Genomic DNA, 20486 nt, shown 5'->3' on the forward strand with positions numbered 1-20486 from the left:
AAGGACCAGCAGGAAGGAGTTGGGATCAAGATGTTATAATTAGGAGAGCCCCGCGCAGGCTAATCCCATGCTCTCCAGTAATGATCCCAGAGTCAGGCAGGCAGGTAGGAGCTACAGACAGATGTAAAGGGAAAGAGAGACAGGGTAGGAGTGGGCCATTAAGTATGTGTGTGTGTGTTTGTGGGTGTATACTGTTTGGGTGTATTTGTGTGGGTGTATGATTTTATGGGTGCGTGCGTGTTTGTGTATGTGTATACAGCAGGGCTGTAGTCAAGACCACCTTTGTCGAGTCCAAGACAAGTCTAAGACCAGGACTAGTCGAGACCAAGTCAAGACCGAGTCCAAAGAGGTTCGAGTCCAAGACAAGACCGAGTCCAAAAAGGTTCGAGTCCGAGTCAAGACTGAGTCCAGGATAGGAAAAAAAGTCTTATGCATGACAGTATCAAGACAATCATTTTGGGTTATTATTATTATCTAAAAGTAAAAACAGTGTGAACACACCCAGGATTGTAAGTGTAGCCATTCCCCTTCTCTAATATTATTATAGGGCTGTCAAACGATTAAATATTTTGAAAGTAATTAATCTCGATTAACCGCAATTAAAAAGTTCCTAAAGACTAAAGCTTCTTAAATGGCATATTAAATACAACATAAATCACAAAATTAATGAGTAACCACAAAGGTAAAAGTAAAACACTTTTATATTATTTAAATGATAATACTGACACCGTAATTGTGTGTTAAAGTATTCATTTCTTAAGAAATACTACACATTTCATGCTGTTTAACTCATTTGTAAATGGTGCACTGTCACTTTAAGCTCATTGTGGCCACGTTCTCATAATGATCTTTTTTTTACCAGCTCCATTGAAATATAGCCTATAGCTAGTCCACAAGCTCTAATATTGTTTGTACCACATGTATTGTACAATATTAACATTGATAAGCATGATATTAAGTTGGTATAAACAGCTTTCATTCCTTTGGAAATAGAAGCATGTAATGACATGATGCTAGCTAGACATTTTCTGTTTGCAATTAAAAGTGAATGATGAGCCTGAGCCAGTCACCTAGCTAGTGGAATGTGTTTCAATCGGCATAATATGTGCTTCATGTAAACAAATTATTTAAGACTTCAAGACTCACCAGTTCCATTACACAAAGGCAAAGACAACTCTTTATATTTTTGTCCATTTTTCAAATCACAGTGAGTGCAGCCTACATGTCAAAGTGCCCTGGCTCTCACGGTCAGTAGTGGAAATCGGATAAATCCGCAATCTCCTCTAACCTCGTCTTTGTTGCCTTCCTTTTATAAGTTTCTTATATTAAAAAGGAGATATCAATTATCATCAACAACGACAAGCCAGCTGGAGCCTGCCAATCGTTTTCTCTCCTTCTTGTGTGCGCTCAGACGCGCTCTCAATTAAATGGAGTAGCATACGTTCAAGTTGGAATGGAGAGGACCCGAAAAGTATCATCTTTATGTAACTGTTGCTGTTGGTGCATTTTGACATTGTAAACGTTCTCTAACAAGAGTGAAAAGCAGTTTGCAGTAAAGCTACTATTTATTGGCTACATGTTGGCTCCTCTTCATCTTCAGCTAACTCCACAGACAGTAAAATAAACTCTCAGGCTTGCGGTTTTAGGTTTTGCGGCTTCCGTTACGTGACATCAGCCCCCCACAAAGGTAAACACTATTGCGTTAATATTTTGTAACGCATTATGTATTTCAAAATGAATCGCGGCGATTAACACGTTAATTTTGATGGCCCTAAAGACACCTGGACTCGGTCGAGACCAAAAGCCATATTTGGCAAGACCAGTGGCCGAGACCGAGACAAGACCAAGTCCAAATACTAGCGAGTCCGAGACAAGTCCGAGACCATAGAAAAACGGTCTCGAGTCCGGACTCGAGTCCAAGACCGGACTCGAGTACTACAGCCCTGGTATACAGTATGTGTGTGTGTGTACATGTATGCACAAATGGATGTTTATTTGAGAGAGAGAGAGAGATATCAAGAGCAAAAAAAGAGAAATATCTATTGGCGTTTGGTGAGCTGATAGCCAGTATTGACCCAGGCTCCACATATTTTCCAGGCCAAATGATCACGTGCGACCATGTGTTAGTCTATGAAGTGCTCTCCGTGATTAAAATCAATACCAAATGAAATTGTTCACCTCCCCACCAGCAACAAACAATCGGTTTTGAATGTCCTTTTGTGTAGGGGAGGAGAAGGGTAGATGGGGCTGTGGTGGTGGTGGTGTCGGGGCTCCAGAGCTGTGTGATATTTATCTTAAATGATCTCTGGCACAGGTCAGAAGCGTAGGCTATGTTGTGTTTGTGTGTGTGTGCTCACACGTGTGTTATGTGAGCTTTTGACCAGTCAGTTTTCTTAACACTATCCCAACTTTGTGTGTGTGCTGTGGTCTGCCTGGTTGCAGGCTGTTTTGCTGGCCGGCGCCGGTCATCACTGGCCTGGTGATTTGTGCCTCACAGCTGGGCTGTGTATGTGTGTGTGTGTGTGTGTGTGTGTGTGTGTGTGTGTGTGTGTGTGTGTGCAGTGGTGGTGGCGGAGGAAGAGGCTGTTTTAGTGGGCAGCTGCTGGTGCTTAATCTCCACCCTGCTGACACGAGCTGAATTAATTGATACGCGTTCGCTGGAAGTCTGCAGGAAAGTTGTCAGGGCTCGTCAGATAAATCACTTGATGGGATTCCTCGCTGTCAATTTTCAGAGCCTGGATGGAGCAGGCAGACACTCGCTTTATGTTTGCAAACGGGCCACTGACGAGGCGCTGGCTCTGAGATACAGGCAATAGCTTCGGCTCAGCAGACACATCTTAAAAAACATCCCCCGAGCGTTAAGAAAAAAAGGCTGAAATAACTGTAATTATTTAATACTTGAAAATAACAGAATATGTTTCAAAAATTAATGTCTGCGATTTGCATTCAGCTCCTTGGCTTGCACTTCTCATTGGTGTTATTGGAGAGGGATAAAAGGGAGAGAGCGAGTGTGTGAGACTTATTCAGGCTGTTCATAAATGCATCAGACTGCATCATTTAGTTGTCTTTTTTCCTGGATGGGTGCCGCCTTGACGCTCAAGGTCATAATTGCACATTTTGCAAACAGCTACTGGCTTTCAGACTCTGGATGTTTTTGGAGTGCTGGCGTATTTATTCTGGCTACATGAGTCAGTCGGTCGTTTTTTTCCCAGGGCCTTTTTGAATACTGAAAAAGATACTCCGACCTGTTTCCAGTGCAGACTTTGCTACCTCCTTGAACCGAGACTCTTCATGCGAGCCGTGACCCAGGTACCTCTACCTGGCTGTTTATCCCATCTCTTCCTGAGGGCGCCTACACTATAGATCACTCTTCCCCAGGTCATGGGGAAGAGTGATCACTCCCTGGTTGTTGTCCTTAGAGGACTTCAGAGCAGGAAGAGGCAATGGACAAAAAGACAAACATGTCATCCAAGTGTTGAAGGGGCGGGGGGGTTGAATTGGGGGAAGATAACTACTCTCTTGCATTCTTTTGGCCCGGTGTATTCCATAAAGAAAAAAACTAATAAAAAAAACTGGCAAGAACAATTTGCTGCTGTTTTATCATGGAAATAGCGAATCCAAAGAACATAGCCTCAGGGCATTTGGAGCCTCTCCAAGCTAGCAAACAGAGCCCACTGTATCTGGCTCGTCCTCTTTACACTTCTCTATTGGTTTAGCAGAAGAGAGGACAAAGCGAGAACTGAGAATACCTTGTCAGAATGCTGACAGCAGAGACAAATGCAGCGTACAGGCAAAAAAATGCAGACGTCAGATTCAGAGCAGGAGAGGATTGTAGATGATTTGGAGGCTTTTTCATCATGATTGAAGAGGCCTCTCTCTCTCTCTCTCTCTATCCCTTTCTCTCTCACTCTTATTCTCTACCTCCCTCCCTCCCCCTCTCTCTCATTCTCTTTCTCCCTCTCTCTCATTCTCTCTCTCACCCCCCCTCTCTCTCCCCCTCCCTCTACTACTTCAGATCAAACTAGGAGGGGAAAAAAAACATGGCGTGTAATAGCAGACATGAACAGGCAAACGGAGGGTAAAAAAATACCACTGCTTCATATTGTTATTCTTCAGCAGCTTGTTTGCTATATTAGAGCTAAATTGTATGCTTGAGATAGTGCTGCATAGTAATGTAATTATTCTAAGATGGGCCTAATGAAGGGAGCGGGAGGGCGATCACCCAGCCACATCCCTACTCTGATGACTCACAATGAAGGCAGCAATTGATTTCTTTGTTTTGTCTGCTAATATTGTCTTTATACAAAATTAAAGTTTTTAGAGCATTTCTCATTTTTAGATTGAAACAAAACAGGTGAATAGTTCAGGGAAGGCTCGAGAAGGCAATTGTGTGCAAATAGGAATCTGCAAATTTGAATGAAAATGGTATGGTTAAACACTTTCATTTGTTGTCATTCTATACCGACATCACAAGCAACGTAATGTAAGCCGCAATGTTGACATGTGGCTGGTAGTATATCACAGTGCAAGCACAACACCAAAGGTGTCCGTGTCTATTACGTGGCATTCTGTTTTGTTCAGGCCTGAGTGCAAGCGGTCACAAGGTGCCAAAACCATCACAAAACCAATTAAGTTGCCAATGGTTCCCTTCTTATCAGTGTGGGGCCCTGTGATCCTGTGTGCCTGTCTCACTGTAATAAAAGCAGCCTTGCCGGTTGCCGCCGCAGGAATTTAAATCTTAATTTACAGTCGCAGGAAACTGCAGCTGCTGACACTTGCCGCATGATAACCATGACAGGTGTTTGTATAATGGCTCATCCCTCTCGCCCCCAAATGGGCTTCACGTTCAATGGTCAAGATTCCATTTACTGATATTGCACATATCCATAACGGAGATGGTTTCCATGCAAGATGTCAAAACAGACTTGATGTAGCCTGTAGCTCACCATCAGAGTCAACATGGTGTGAAATGGATGCCATTGGGGCTGAAAATGAATATTAAACAAATGCAAAGGTGCTCCGGTAGAGTAATGAGAGGCTTATTAGAAGGGGATTAAACAGTTGGCATGGTGACATACCTGTTGTAGAGAAATCATTTAGTTTAGTAATTCAGTACTGCCAAGAATGTAGTTTTGCACATTATTTTTATACATGTGATATTGTGGTGTTTAAAGTATAGTGTTAATTCAACAAAAAAAGGCCTACTCTAGTTCTCTATACTTAGTTCTACTCTATGTTTAGTTTGTCCATTGTCTTGCAGATATGGCTTCTTAAAGGTGCTCTAAGCGATGCCACGTGTTTTTTAGGCTAAAAAAATGTATGTCACTTACTGCAAACATCACCTCACCAACCGCCAGCTGTCTGGGTCCTGAATACACTGTAAAAAAATGAGATCTCTGTGGACAGCCCAGGGTCCAAAAATGGCAACAACCTGGGCAGACCTAGCCTACCTTTTACCTGGTTCCAGTGGTGACTGGACATCACGTCCGGTTCTTTTTGCCCAGTCACAGGACACCCTTTGTTTGTGTGCTGCTGCTGCTGCAGCCGAGGATTAGTGTTGTGTTGTGCTGTTGTCTGGCTGACGGTTGGCCTGAATCGTCCATTTTACACTAGCTTACACACACAAACACAAACACACTCTCTCACACAACACACATACGCACGCACACACACACACACACACACACACACACACACACACACACACACACACACAGAAACACACAGAAACACACACACATACAGAAACACATACACACACAAACAGACATATACACACATACACACACACACATACACACACACACAGAAACACACACACACAGAAACATACACACACACACACACACACACACACACACACACACACACACACACACACACACACACACACAAACACAGTGGCAGCTGTTCATGCATTTTAATCCCAGACAGTGGCCTTTCTTTTACGTGGCTCCATCTCTCTTCATTTCCGTAATTACAGCCTCCGCAGAAAGGTCGGCCCAGCGCTCAGAATATCAGCAGCTGGAATGATGTTTACTTTTTTCTCTCAGCCCACTGACAGCCCATGTTTCTCTCCAGGCCAATAATTGCATGCATTTGTCTGGCAGTGCTGTGTGTGTTGTTGTTTTTCAGAAATTGCAGGTGTTGAACAAAGGTTCTCTGTCCAGCACCTCACCTCTGTCCCCCCTCTTCTCTTTCTATCTCTCTTTCAGTCCCTATCTCTCTCTTTCTCTGCGTCTCTCTCTCTCTCTCGTTCACCCCCCCTCTCTGTCGCTGTCAAATCATATTAAATCATATCAAATGATGCTTGAAAAGAGCAATGATAATCTTAGTGAGGGAACAACCAAGCAGTCCTGTAAATAAACAAAGACATTGAAAAAAAGTCTTTCTCTGTCTGCTTGTCTCTCTGTCTCTCTCTCTCTCTCTCTTTCTCTTTCTCTCTCTCTCTCTCTCTCTCTCCTTAACCGTATCGCCATCCCTCCCTTTTTCATAATCCCACGGTGCGAATGTAAACTTAATCTGAAGACATTTTTAGTGGAGTATTCATTAGTGTAAAGCCTCTATCTCCGATGCGGAATACCGAATCTCTCAGCCAGCACCACCTCTGACCCCTCGCTAGCTGAATATTTGTGTTTTTAATCGCATATGTAATTTTTGTCCAACATCGCTTTTCCATGAAATTCTATTTAATAGGATGGAAATGTTCACCGTCTCCCAAGGCTCCTGAAAGCTCCGATGGTTATTTAGTGCTATTTTGAGAGTGTGAACTTACTTGGTGGAAGTACTTCTTCCACTACTGTATTTCATTATTATTATTTTTTTATGTTGACACTCCAGGAGGCCCTGAGTTTTGACAGTTTCTGACAATTAATGTCTTGCACAGTCTACTGTACGAGTGTCCCTGCCACTTTATCAACTCACAACTATATGAGACTGCTGTTTTTCCTCTTAAGGAATGCCAACTGTCCTAAGCTGCCTTGAAGATGAACCTCTTTGATGCCTGGGTTTGTCAGTGGGGGGAATTAATGAGATGTCTTTTTTTGGCAGTGTAAGAGATTTCATAGTAGAATGTTTTGTGTGAATGATATCACAAGAATAAGAATACAATTTGGTTGTATTCTTATTCTGTTTGTATTTGTAAATTCAAGAAAAGGACTGCACATAAGAAAGTTAAACACATGGAGACAAAGGCCCAACATGCTATTCAGTGTGGACACATTGGATCGTGGTGTTCCATGTGAAGCCTTTGTGGCTAGAAGGTATTACGGGGCTTGTTATGGCCAAGGTAGGTAGGTGCCAGAGCTAATCTAACCTGAGCAAAGAGGCGATAATGGCCACAGTGCTGCAGTGGACAGCTGTAATAAGACATGAGGAGGAGAGTCAAAGGTGAGGAATGAGTGTTATATTGGAGGTGGACAGGGATGATGGCCAGGATTGTGACCGAGTGTGTGCGTGTGTGTGTGCATGTGTGTGTGAGAGTGTGTGTGTGTTGGGGAGGTTAGTGGTGTCAGAGAACGGTCACTCAAGCTCAGATCAGGAGGGGGGAGTGGAAATGTGTGTGTGTGTGTGTGTGTGTGTGGGGAGGGGGGGGGGGGGTGAATGGCAGACACCAGGTTCGAGAACAGACAAGGTTTTCAACAAAACTAACAGTGAGCCATGATCTACAGTACCAGCAACTGTGTCTGTCCACGACCTCTACTGGCAGCCGAGAGAGGGGTGGGCAGGAGAGGGCAGTAGGAATGTGGGGAATGCACCCCCACTCCCCACACCGTCCACGCCACCGAGACTCCGTCCAGCCCCACAATAGAAGCTCCTGAAACACAAGTAGCGTGAAACATAGCGAGGAGTAGGAGAAAACACACACACGCACACACACACTCACGAAACAAAAACAAAAACCGTCATCACCGCCACCAAGTGTGTCACCAGGAATCCTGCCCCCGCTGGGGTCTGGCACCGGGCCGTCCGCAGCTGTCACAGCCACGTCGGCTCAATGGCAGCACCAGATGAGCGCCGGTAACCCAAGCTGGCCCTCGACGGCTTTATGGGCCTGGGAACGACCCTGTGTTTTCTTTGAAAAACCTGACCTCTCGCTAGGTGCTGGGCACCCCTGTACTTGCTCTGTTTTCTTTACCTTCACAATTATTGTTCAGTGACTGGAAGGTGGAAAGAAGAAGAAAAAGAGGTGTGTGTGTGTGTGTGTGTGTGTGTGTGTGTGTGTGTGTAGGGGGGGGGGTATATGATGAGGTTTTCTTGTGATGAATGCCTTTAAGTGTGTCCACTTATGCTATCAAGTCTAATCAAAGCACGAGGGAAGTGGAGTTCTCCCCCCTTTCTCTCTCTCTCTCTCTCTCTCTCTCTCTCTTTCTCTTTCTTTGCTCTTGTACTCTGGTGGCCCGAGCTCCCTCTGTCCTCTCTGCCGTAATGATGGTGATATTCGAGAGCCGGAGAGAGAGAGGCTGTTTGAACAGCAGACGTGGTGTCTAGATAAATAAGTCTGTCCAGTGGCACCTTTCACCTCCCCGCACTCCCCACATGCACGCATGCACTCACACTAGGGGCTTTTACAACACGCCAATTCACTCAGTTATTGTTGTTTGTCCTTTCTGATTGATGTGGAGATTTGTCTTTACATGAAGATACTCAAAGCAATTTTAATTTTACTTTCTTATTAGTCCATATACTTCAGACATTTTTCGTATGGAAAGTATTATATAGGGAGATGTTTCTTTAGATGTTTCTCTGAAGTTGTTGTTTTTTAATCATATTGTATATGGAGATGTTTCTTTAGATGTTTCTTTAGGAGATATTTTTTTAATCATATTGTATATGGAGATGTTTCTTTAGATGTTTCTTATGAGATACTTTTTTTAAATAATATTGTATATGGAGATGTTTAGATGTCTCTCTGGAGATGTTTATTAATGTTTCTCAAAAAAGTCATATTGCAGAAAGTTTATGAGGGTTTTTAGCAGGTAATGCATTACTGTTAATGAGTTGGTTAAGCAAGTGGATGGGCCCAGTTTTTATTATCATTAGTATTATGAAATTGTTGCATTTACAATGAACCATTATGCTTAATGCATTCAGTTATTCTGTTATTCAAATTAGGACCAATGAGTGGAATTCAAATGCAAATATTATATTAACTTCATGTAGGTATGCTTTTAGTAATTCTCATCGCTGGGCACTGTTAAGTGAAAAACTTCTCCAGACTTATACATATTCACACCTTTTGAAACCACTTGATATGAACAGCTCATCCTTTTGTTGCCATGTCAAAAGTGCAGCAAAAACATGTGGCCTCAATCAGTGTGCTGCAGTATGTGTGCTTTCTCACAAACATACTGTGAGATTCAGGAAACCACTATTCAAATATGTCTCCTAAATGTATGTTCTTTATTGGTTATTTACCTAATTTGTTAATTTATTCAGAACTAGATATTAGACTGCATTTTTAGATAGTAGATGTGTCACCCACATTTATATTGTCTGATGACTGTTACCATACAGTAATGACAATGATCACTTTTTATTATTCTAATGGTAAAAGTTTTTAGTGTAATGCATTGCATACAACTGAATACAACTAAATCATGTTATAATGTCCTTTTAGTATGGCATTCCTGCATTTGTTCATACATAGTAAGACGTCAGTGAACCTCACCACACAGCAGTAAATGATTGTAAATGAGGCGCACTGTATTTTCACAATATAGCCTATAGCTTCATTTTGAGACATTGTAAGGCAAGCGAAACAGACATTCGATACTGTAAGCCCAGCGTGGGGCCAGCCCTTCTTTGATGATTCACTGGCTGTGTGATGCTTTAATTGCTTTAATCCAGCCGGCAAATCCAGGATTACGGTTCGAATCATAATTAGCACTGTGCTCGGTCGGCGCGCTGGTGCAACACGTCGTCGCCCACAAGTGTCACGTCGCGGCGGGCGTGATTAGGTCATGTCCAGAGCCTCCCGAGACGGCCCGGTAAACAAGAAGGGAAGGAAAAGTCTAAATATCTGACATTTAGTGCGGCGAGGATCTGGGATTGGCACTTGATTAGGGCCTAATTTATGCCATTATCTCCTTCAGCGAAATTAGCAGGCCAGAAAATTGTGCCGTAAATCACCGAGCTGGCAGAATGAATGGGCGGGAAGGTTCGGGAGCTGACAGCGCGAGTCATGAATACAATAAAAGCAGAGCTCCTTAAGACTCGTCGGCGAGCGATTAGAGCGAGATGGCGGGAGAGCATTGTGCTGTCGCCCCTGCCTGTGCCCTCGCTCCCAGTGTTTAAACACAGACCGGCGTGGGAGCCAGCTGGTGGCGAGGGGCCAGAACACTCCTGGGAGTCGTTGGCACCAGCGGTAGCGCACAGGGAGAGATCCCACTGGGCAGTTTACCCTCTTGGCCAATTTGTTTTCTTTTTTTTGCTTTTATTTTTTCAATGCAAATCCCACATGCCTAAATGTGGATTTGTGGATTTTCAGAATTAATTTTCTACTCTTTTTTTTGTTTCTCTTGTTACCAAGTTTCACAATGGTTGATAGTAGTACCATAATTGCCAAATTTAATTCCAAACCAAAGTCCCATTTTTTTTTTACCAGCCAGCCTATCCCACAACCCCTTGCACACTTAACACCAGCCAAACTCCCACCACCCCACCCCACCGTCCCCTCCCCCCATTCCACCGCCAGTCCTGAACTCCAATCCTCAGAGGGACGGAAAATAATTAGGGAGAGAAAATTGCGCCTGACACTATTTCTGAAAAGCAGGGTATTGTAATGAAAGCGGAGCAGCCATCCTTTGTGTCAGAGGGAGAGAAAAAAAGATGGAGGAGGGAGGTGGAGATGGTGGGGAAAAGGGGACCAAATAAACCCCCTTGGTTCTCCGTCTTTGTGTGCGAAAGGCCCGTGGAGACCGGGAGCGAAGGCTTTACAGGGGCTCTGCTGCATGAAGGAGAGGCGCTGTAGGATGCAGGGGAGGTGCACAGGTGCCCACTAGACTGGCGAAGGCAAGGTTACTGCACAGAGCCGCGGCCCTGGCTAATCATTGTTGTCAGAGCTGCGGGAAAGGGAGCACAATGAGGATGAATAGCTCAGAAAGATATGGAAGTGCCCTGAGCATGGTCTGCCTATTGCCTTCACCCCCCCCCCTCTCTCCTCTCTCTCTCTCCTCCTCCTCCTCCCTCTCTCTATCTCTCTTCCCCTTTCTCTTCCTTCCTCCCTCCTTCTTTCTATCTCATTCACTCACTCACAGCCAATAGCTCCTTCATCATACCTCTTCCCATCCTTTTTTCTCTTTCAGATCCATCTCCATCTTTCTCCAACTGTGTTTCTCCCTCCTTCTCTCTCTCTTCATTCTTCCTTAAGCCAGAGGTAGTTTGTGAGAGTGTGAGAGAGGGAGAGAGAGAGAGAGAGAGAGGAGTTGAAGAGACTTTGACTGAGCGAAGCACGCTCTGCACGGGAAGGAGGAATAAATCCACTGTCCCACATACTGCAGGCACGCTCACGCGTCGTGCACGCTTACTTCAGCATGCACCGCACGGCACAACACGGGCTCGGGGGCGGGCGGCGGGGGACGGGAGACTGATGAGGCGTTGGCACTGATGCTTCATCTGAACTGAGCGATGGAGGATGGCGGAGGTGGACAGCAGCAGATGTTCCGTAGTCTTGATGGGGGACCCGCAAATGACAACTCCGCTGCTCAGAGGCCAGCAGGGGGCAAGGCGGCAGGCGTGGTGAAATATGGCCACTGATTCTGCCGCCATTTCTGTGTCGCTTCTTTACCAGACGCTCCCAAGGCCTCGGCCATCAGGAAAAAATTGTTTTGGTCATGGGGTGGAAGTTTAAAATGGTAGTGGACGTTGCCAGGGTTTAACATCCCCAGTCTGTGTTACAGACTGTGTTACTCTCTAAGACCAATATGTTCATTTGCATGTGGCTTGTGAAACAATGAATGAGAGTGAATGGTGATTACTAGCTGTGTGTTCACTTGGCTAGCAAGGAGGTTTGTTGTGTTTTGTATCCTGTCCTAGCCTATAAATAACTCTGGTGGTTTGTTGCTACATTGGAAGCTGTAGGAGTATGTATAAGCTGCAGAATTAGGCTAAACCTCTGAGACGTTCACAGTCTCTGGTGGAAGTGTCGCCTCTGCCGAGGGAAATAAAATAGCATATCTGCGTCCAAGAAGGGGGAAAATAAACGGTGCACTTTGTTAATGAGAATAGGATGCCATTTTCCGAGTGATTGCGCTAGCTAGCGTCCTCAGCATTTAAATCAGATGGGAATTCCTCCCAAATCCCTGTTAGATGAGAAAAATAAATTGACAGCCAGACACATATGGGTCATACTTCTACTTATGAGTGCTTAGACCTGCTTTCGTGGTTGCTAATTCATTTGTTTGGAGCTGGAGCAGAATGTATTCAACACCCCACGGGAACCCAAGAAGGTGGGGAAAAAAATGTCAGTGTTTACCGGTATAACTTTTTTTTTTTTTTTAATCCCGGGTAATTTGAGTGTTATTGATTCTCCTGGAAGAGATGATTTGTTTTGCGTGGCATGATGTGGCAGGGGCTGCTGTGGCTGCTGCTGCTCCTGTACTCTGGGTGATGAAGGCGGCGGAGAATAATGCCCGTCGTCGTCAGTGGGGTCCCTGGGCCCCCTGCTCTCGGCTCATTACATGGGCTGGCAGGCACGAGCTCTCTCCTCCATCTTGAAAGTCATTTTTTATATGGGGATCTGCCTCAACACACCTACAGGGGAGGAGGGCTAAGATGGAGAGATGGGATAGGAGGGAAGATTAGGCCATTCTGCCCAGAGACATTTTGTGAATCTCTCATTTTGTGAATCTCTCTGCATTTGGATTCCTCTGTCTCGGATGCCTCCATGCTATGCAGAGGGTCAGGCAGTCGTGTGTGTGTACGTACGTGTGTGTGTGTGTGTGTGTGTTTGGGGGGGGGGGATTTACAGGCTTAGAACTGCACAATGCACTCCCGCTTACCCAATAGGAGTCGGTGTCCTCCAAGCATTGCTGTTTTCCAAATATGACACAGATGAATGAGGTGAACTTAATTTGTCTCGCTGCCTCCTATGATGCAAGAGCCTGGCAACAAGCAGGAGGATATTATGCACCCTGTACATCCTCACGTTTCGGCACACAGTTGCAGAGTGAGGAAAACACATCAACGTTTCATTTCATTTTTTTTTTTTTTTGTAGTATGAGAAGGTGTGTGTGACACTGCCGCTGTCCTATCGATGGACGGCAAATGGGAGCAAAATTGTGCAGAACACGTTCTACATCAGGCCTGGCTGTAATGTCAGGAATTTGCTTCTGCTAAGAAAGAGCCGACAGTGATAGGGTTAACTTGTGATAAATGGAATGTCAGCCGTTATGGAAATATTTCCTAACTACGGTAGATATCAGGGGTTTTTGGCGTTCCTTTTCCCTCAGGCTGTGCTGCCAGAGGCAGGCAGGTGTCTTCGACTAGAGAGCTCGCCGCCAAGGCCAGACCGTGTATATCTCTCACCTGCTTCCAGAAGGGAAGGAGCGATATCGGGTAGAGGAGACTGGGATTGGAGGAGAAGGAGGAAGGGCTGCCTCCACCTCACCAACCCCCCCATCCCACCATCCCCACCTGCTCCTCCCTCCCTCCCTCTCTCCCTCCTCGTCCTCAAAGGGACTTTGGGAGAAGACACACACGAGGCTCCAGCTTGGCTGGCGTGGTGTGTCTCACCGCACCGCCTCCGTCCGTCCGTCTGTCTGCCCGCCCGCCCGACTGCCCGTCTGTCCCTGAGCAGGTGCAGACTGAACCTGAGCCTGGGGGATAGAGAGAGAGAGAGAGCAAGAGAGAGCGAGAAGGAGGGGGAGGGGATGGAGGGATAGAGAAGGAGAGGGAGAGAGAGAGCAGGACGTCTCTCCAGACGCCGACCAGCAGAGCCTCAGGCTGAGCAAAGCAGCGTCTCCTTCATGGCGGCCCCGTCGGACTGCCACGCTCTCACACTCCCTGGGCTCTCCAGAGCCAGTGTGGAACATCGCCAGCAGCTCTGGATTACCGCTTTACCCATGAGCACTCTGGATGTTGCCATTTCAAAGCCTGCGCACGTCACGAACGAGGGCTAACTCCCCAGTGGTCATTCCTGCCTGTGGAGTGGGTTTCCGCGAGGAAAAAAATCTATCACTTTTACTGTTACTATAAATAGCTGATAAGGAAAATGACAGCACAATTTTATGTGTTAGTACATCATCCCCCACCCCAAAGCTTTCATTTAAAATCATGAACGTTTCTTTTTGCTAGAATCATGAACATTTCTTTTTACTAGAATCATGAACATTTCTTTTTACTTTTTGTAGAGAGTAGCATTAAACAGTCTGAGATCATCTTGGAGGTAATAAGTTCAACGGTTGTAACAACTCCTCCTCAATTTAGGAAGCCCTGTTTTTTGTCTTGTGTGTGTAGACATTTTCCAGCTCAACAAGTTCTAAAAAGTCGGCGTGAACTTCCCCACAAATTGGTCTCATTTGGCATTCCCAACCCTGGGCGAGATGGGAGTTTCATCATCATGGCGCGGAGGCTCTTCCTGTCTAGGATGAAAGCTTCTAGTCCGGATTCACGCAGGCTCCTTGGGGTGAAACTGAAGGGGATACAGCAGCCATGAACATGGTTGTCAGGGCAAATTAAGATGCACCGACAGGGCTTGTGCATAAGTGTTGTGTCATCAGACATGATTGAGAGAAAGAGGGGGAGGGAGAGAGATAGGCCTGTGCTACCCAAAACTAACTCTGGCTGGATAATGATAGAAACTGACAGTCCAGCGGACGAAGGCAAGAAAACGGTTTGATCACCGGCTCATCTAATGCTGGTCACCTAGTTGTAGATGCACCTGAATATCTTTGCTTGAACATACATAACAAGCTTGAAGTGTTCAAATTGCCAGATGGATGCTCTCCACTCTTGCGTGGACACGCAGACGTGCACTGTATAGTGCATGAAATTCTAGTTAGCTTTGAAGTTCCACTGCAGTTGCTCGGCCCAGATAAAGCAGCGGTGGTTGGGTGGATAGACCGATCTGATCCGTGTTGAGGGATGATGGATGGCCTGCACTGGTCTGAAGCTGCAGTATTTGGAGCAGCCTCCTGCTCCTCAGGATGAAGATGAAGTGAAGGATTACGTTTAGGAGTGAATGGAGCGGTAAAATGTATACAGCAGGTAGTTCACTAAGTGTGTTCTGCTATTTTACTATTTATACTCTGAGCGTTAATCTTCTGCTCTACACCCTTATCTTACACAAACTATTAAATGGCTCTTAGGCTGCTAAGTAGCGCTATGATCTTCTATCCATCAAACTAATTTAGTCCTGTTTATATTCCTGAATGTTTACAGTTTAATTTTTTTTACAAAACTAATAAAAAAATAAGTGCATTCATAAATACTATTTTAACATAAAGATAAATATTATTAGATATTTGCATATGATTTATGATACTCAAAAATGTCATCAAAAAACTAGGGCGTCCAAACTGCCATGAAAAGATAAAGACAACTTTTGAGGCACTCCTTACTAAAGTTAAAAAGCCTTTATTAAATTCTGGCTACAAACTCAAAAATGTCACTTGTACAAAAATGTAATATTTATCTAAAGCAAAAGAAAGTCACTAATTGGAAAATTGTGGTTTGTAGAAGTAAGTTCTCCATAACCTTGGGAAGCAATCACTGTACAACATTACATTTTGCCACAGCATACTAATAGCATCTTTTCCACAAGTTGTAATGGTCCATTAATTTTTTTCTAATTTACCCATTATAATTTGAATTCTGCAATGAAATACTTAGGAAACCCTTCTCTTGGGCAAAACATCATTTTCTGTTTTATTTGAGTTCTAATACATTCATTTGTTGTGAAGTCAGTGCACAGCCATGTTGATTTTTGCCCTAACATTAATTACTAGCCGACTGAAGCCTTTAGTATAATTAGATTATGCCAGTGTTAAGGCTAAATGAGCGAAAAGCATTGCAGTGCATAGCATTTAGTTGTGGTTCAGTATTTCATGAGTTGGTTTAAGCGTCACTCTTACATTTAAAAAAAACGAAAAAAAACTTTGTGGGTTAGATTGTGCTTAGCCAAAAAAAATAGCCACATTAGTGGTAAAAACATGAAATACCCACTAAATACACTATTTACAAAAATATGTGAGCTATTCATTTAGATTGCAAATGGCTCGCTTATGCGATTACCCTTAGTGCTAAATTTCTTTAAACAGACTTGGAACACAGACACAGCCACGTCCGGTGAGTTCAACCTTCAGTTAGAGATGGGTCATTAAGCAGAGTACATTTTCATGTGCACATGTATTGGCTATTAATTTAAAACACCAGTGTGGAGACCTTTCAGATGAAGCAGCCTTTGGTTTGTAAAGGTCCTGGGACAAAGGAGAACAAGACGTTGATTCTGAACGACCAGGGAATGGACTCCTTTTTTTAGAGCTCGATCTTTCAATGTCTTCATCTTTTCAAAGTCTGTACTTTTTCAAAAGCCATCAGAATCTGTTTCTGTCCGCTCCCTGTCCTTCACTCCATTAAAGATGATTGATAGAGGCAGAAAATCTCCTGTCTGGCTAGCGCCTTCCTCCCATTCTCACAAAATTGCAGGCAGATTGAAAGAATGGTATGGTTTTCAGCTTTATTGAGTTTGGGATGAAACAAAATTCTTATATCAGTCAGTTGGGCACCCTCGATAAGAGCCAATATCAGTTCATTATTTTTTATTTTACTTCTGTTTGATTTGAAGAGTGTTAAGAGTTAGCCTTTGTCAGTTTGTTTAATTTATTATGATTTAATATATTATTATTATTATTATTATTATTAAAGTATGTGGAACGTTAGGTTGACATTGTACTACGTCTGTGTCTGTGTGTCTGTGTCTGTGCATTAAGCATGAGCAGCTCGCCTTTCAGGCTTGTGTTAATATCATCGCATGATATCATGCCACTGCCCGTCGTGCTGGTCTGGCTCATGTCTATATTGACCTCTGAAGAAGAGCCCAGGCCAGTGTGTATTTATAGCTAGTATGAGTTACATTTGCAAGATGAGAGGTCCAGATGTGTCTCTACTAAGCTTGGCCTAGTGTGCATAATGGTGCAAAGTTTTTTTGTTTTGTTTTTTTCTTCTTCCTCGGTTTCTTCCAAAGCTGCCAGCTTGAGGAGAGTTTTATGATGTTTTCTGTGTGATGGATAACTCGTTCATAGAGGGGCGTGAGGCTTTTGGAGGGTAGATCGTTTGGATTTCTATCTCCCTGCCTCCTCCGGTAAGATGGGCCATCCATCAGACGTGTCCCGGGCTTAACCGAGTGAAATTAAAACCTCGGGAGGTGGGGCCCAGGGTGCGTCCAAACCAAACCCCCCCCCCCCCCCCCCCCCCCCCACACACACACACACACACACACTCAAACATCCTCCCCCCTGCACAGACCAACCCAGATGGAAAAACACAAATCCATCATGAGATGCGCTCATTGCATTGATTTGGATGGAGAATGGAAGGAGACATATTATTTGGGGAACATTGGGTAACCGTTTAGTTGAATACTGCTTGGTAAGAGTGACATAATCATGTCATAAACTTGTTATGGCAGATGTTATACACACCGTGACATCTGGTGTCCAATGATTTAACAAACTCTTGGAATTGTATATGCCAGAACAACACACACTCGCCATTAGACATGTCATAGCATCATATAGTCATGACAGATTACGGCGACATGACATTGTTACATACCGGACACTGACCAGTCTGGGATATTTGCATTGAGTCACACGGCGAGTAGGGGCTCGTGCTTGAAACGAAGGAATAACGTTTTATCGCGAGCTCTGGAACCGAGCAAAGAGGTGACTATCAGCTCAGTTGTCATACAAATCTAATGTGATATTCTGATAGCCAGAAGAAATCTAAATATTTAAACCAAACAGACAGTGGATTTACATCCTGCTCGTACACCTGAGCTGTGTTGTCATTACAGCTTGGGCAGGACTTGCTGGTGCTTACCCAAATAGGCCTAAAAGTGAAACATCTGTCCCACGTCCAGAGCACTCAATGAGAGCTGCAGAATTTGGATGTTTGCCACTGCAGCATAATACTACCTGGGTTTTCTACTCTAAGCTTTGAGAAGTCATATGTTTGCTGGAAATATCTCTTACATTGCCTGCTAATCACTCTTGATGCTGCTTATGTGTGACTGCTTGGTTCCTGTGTGTGTGTGTGTGTGTGTGTGTGTGTGTGTGTGTGTGTGTGTGTGTGTGTGTGTGTGTGTGTGTGTGTGTGTGTGTGTGTGTTTTGTCATTCTTTGTTTCTACTAGATTGTTTGGGAATGTGTGAGTGGAACACATGTTTTGATATTTAGACTACATCGGCAATCTTGTTTTGACCAAATCACAATAACAAAATGTCAAATATGGATACTGGAATTAAAATGGCATGTGTTTCTGTACCACTGGCATGGTTTTTGGAAATGTGCAAAATGTGTTAAGTATTTTGTTGAAACATTCAATGAGTTGGAGTCTAATGGTCTAATGACTATGGAATAATAATAATAAAAAAACATGCTGTCAGTATGATGTTTACAATTGTATTGTGTATACACATTGTTGTATATGTTGCATTCTAGCTAGGATATGTGAATAATATATTTAGTTTCAGATTTATAGAGTGCAGTCACATAGCAGATAACATACATAATTAGGATGCTAGGCTCACAAAGTAGCTCCTCTTTTCTGGCTAGACCTACTGTACCTTCACAAGACAATCTGTACCCAATATGCCTTTAATTATCTTATAAATAGCCTACAGCAGCTGGGGTAGAAATAGCAGAGATAAAGCAGCTGAAATTCACCTAAAGTGCACTTATCATTTCCTAGCAGCATAGCAAATTCAACTGTCACCTCACTCAGAGATGGGTATAGAGCAAGCGAGGTGGCTGTGGTTTACTAACACATTGTCTTTCTGCCATTAGTTAGCCAAACAACTGTGTTATTACCGACCGTGTTATCACCAGATTTCGGCCTTTCAAACACTGCTTGATATTTACGCTTTGTGGTTTAATATTGTTGGAGTTGACCTTTAATGCCATGGTATTTCTTCTCTGTTTTAGTGGACGGCTGCATACATCGGGCGGCTGGCCCCTGTCTTTACGAAGAGTGCCACACACTGAACGGCTGCACCACGGGAAAAGCGAAGATCACTGGTGGCTACGACCTCCCTGCTAAATGTAAGCACCCCAGCCATTACTAACTGTACATTATAAACCATGTGCCTCCCAATCACGGCCCTTTGCTTATGACTATCGGAGACAAAGTGGCTCTCCTTGTCAAGTTTGATAAACATTTCCTTTCGAGTCTTAAGTCTGCACTGTTTGAAATGCAGTTTGGCTAATTGTTTACAATGATGCAATTCAACAGGCATGGTTGATTAATGAAGTGTTACTATTAGGCCGATGATGGTTATTATGATGGCTGACTGTTGTGTGGCTAGCTGAAGGGGCCATCTGTACACAAACAAAGACATTAGGGGAACTATTAGGTTGTAATTTGATTGATATTTCATACTTGATTTATTCCATTTAGCCGACCACTCTTTCCCGGGGTGAGTTATGAACAGTGTCACTCCATTAATGGTGGAAGGAGGACAAAACATGAGACTCATTGTTCAGTTTGCGCTGATATTGTCTGTGTGCAGCGCAGTGGTGTCAGTGGCTCTTAGTTTAGAGGAGAGTGACTGTTGGACCTTTCTCATGAGGTGGATCGCTTCAAATTGGGGGTGTGTGAAGGATGATGATGGTAATTATTTTTTCAGAGGAGGTCTGTATAGATGGCTCCCATAGAGTTTGTTTCTTCCAAAACTGCAACAACGAAACAGATCTTAGTCTTGCATACAGATATCTGAGACTTAATACAGCCTAACATGAATACTCCCCCCTGGGTGGTACCTGGGTGGGGGGTGGGAGGGATCTTAAATACAGTTTTCTGAAATGGTTCATAAAAAAATATGAAAATGTACAATTTTGTGAGATGCTCCTATATGCAAGCCTGGCCTAGGGCAAAAGTGTCGATACATTAAGTGCTTGGAACAAGTTCAAGCCAAGTCCACCATGTTTTATGGATTACTCATTGAGGGCAGTTACAGTGTGATGGTGGTAATCCCATCCATTGCTGTTCAGACAGTAAGACAGTGACTTCACAGTCATTCTTTTACCAAAACGGCACAAGTTATAAACTACATAAAAAAAAAAAAAAGCAGATGGGTCAATATTCGTTGTCAAACTTGTTTGTTGTTGAACTATAACACAAAAGAAGGTACAATGCTTCTTTGGAAGGCATTCTTTCTCCCTCTACCCACTCTCTGGCAGTCAATCATGGCTGTTGTTATTATGGCAGATTTTTACTGCGGGTAAACAGCGAGCATGCTGCCTCCTCCTGCTCACCGAAGTCGGGCGG

The 20486-nt window shown here is 44.0% G+C and overlaps 1 protein-coding gene across 1 annotated transcript in view; it reads left to right on the plus strand.

Moving 5' to 3' along the window:
• The window catches only part of macrod2 (mono-ADP ribosylhydrolase 2), a 495356-nt gene that overhangs the window by 182670 nt on the left and 292200 nt on the right, over positions 1-20486 (plus strand). Inside the window, exon 5 of the mRNA XM_076286458.1 lies at positions 19145-19261. Coding sequence (XP_076142573.1) covers positions 19145-19261 — 117 coding nt within the window. The remainder of the gene's footprint in view (positions 1-19144; positions 19262-20486) is intronic.

This window comes from Alosa pseudoharengus, unplaced genomic scaffold, assembly GCF_046254945.1.
Source record: "Alosa pseudoharengus isolate Yale_2024_CS ecotype anadromous, Long Island Sound unplaced genomic scaffold, YU_APseudo_1.1 YU_APseudo_1.1_scf_15, whole genome shotgun sequence".
NCBI lineage: Eukaryota > Metazoa > Chordata > Actinopteri > Clupeiformes > Clupeidae > Alosa > Alosa pseudoharengus.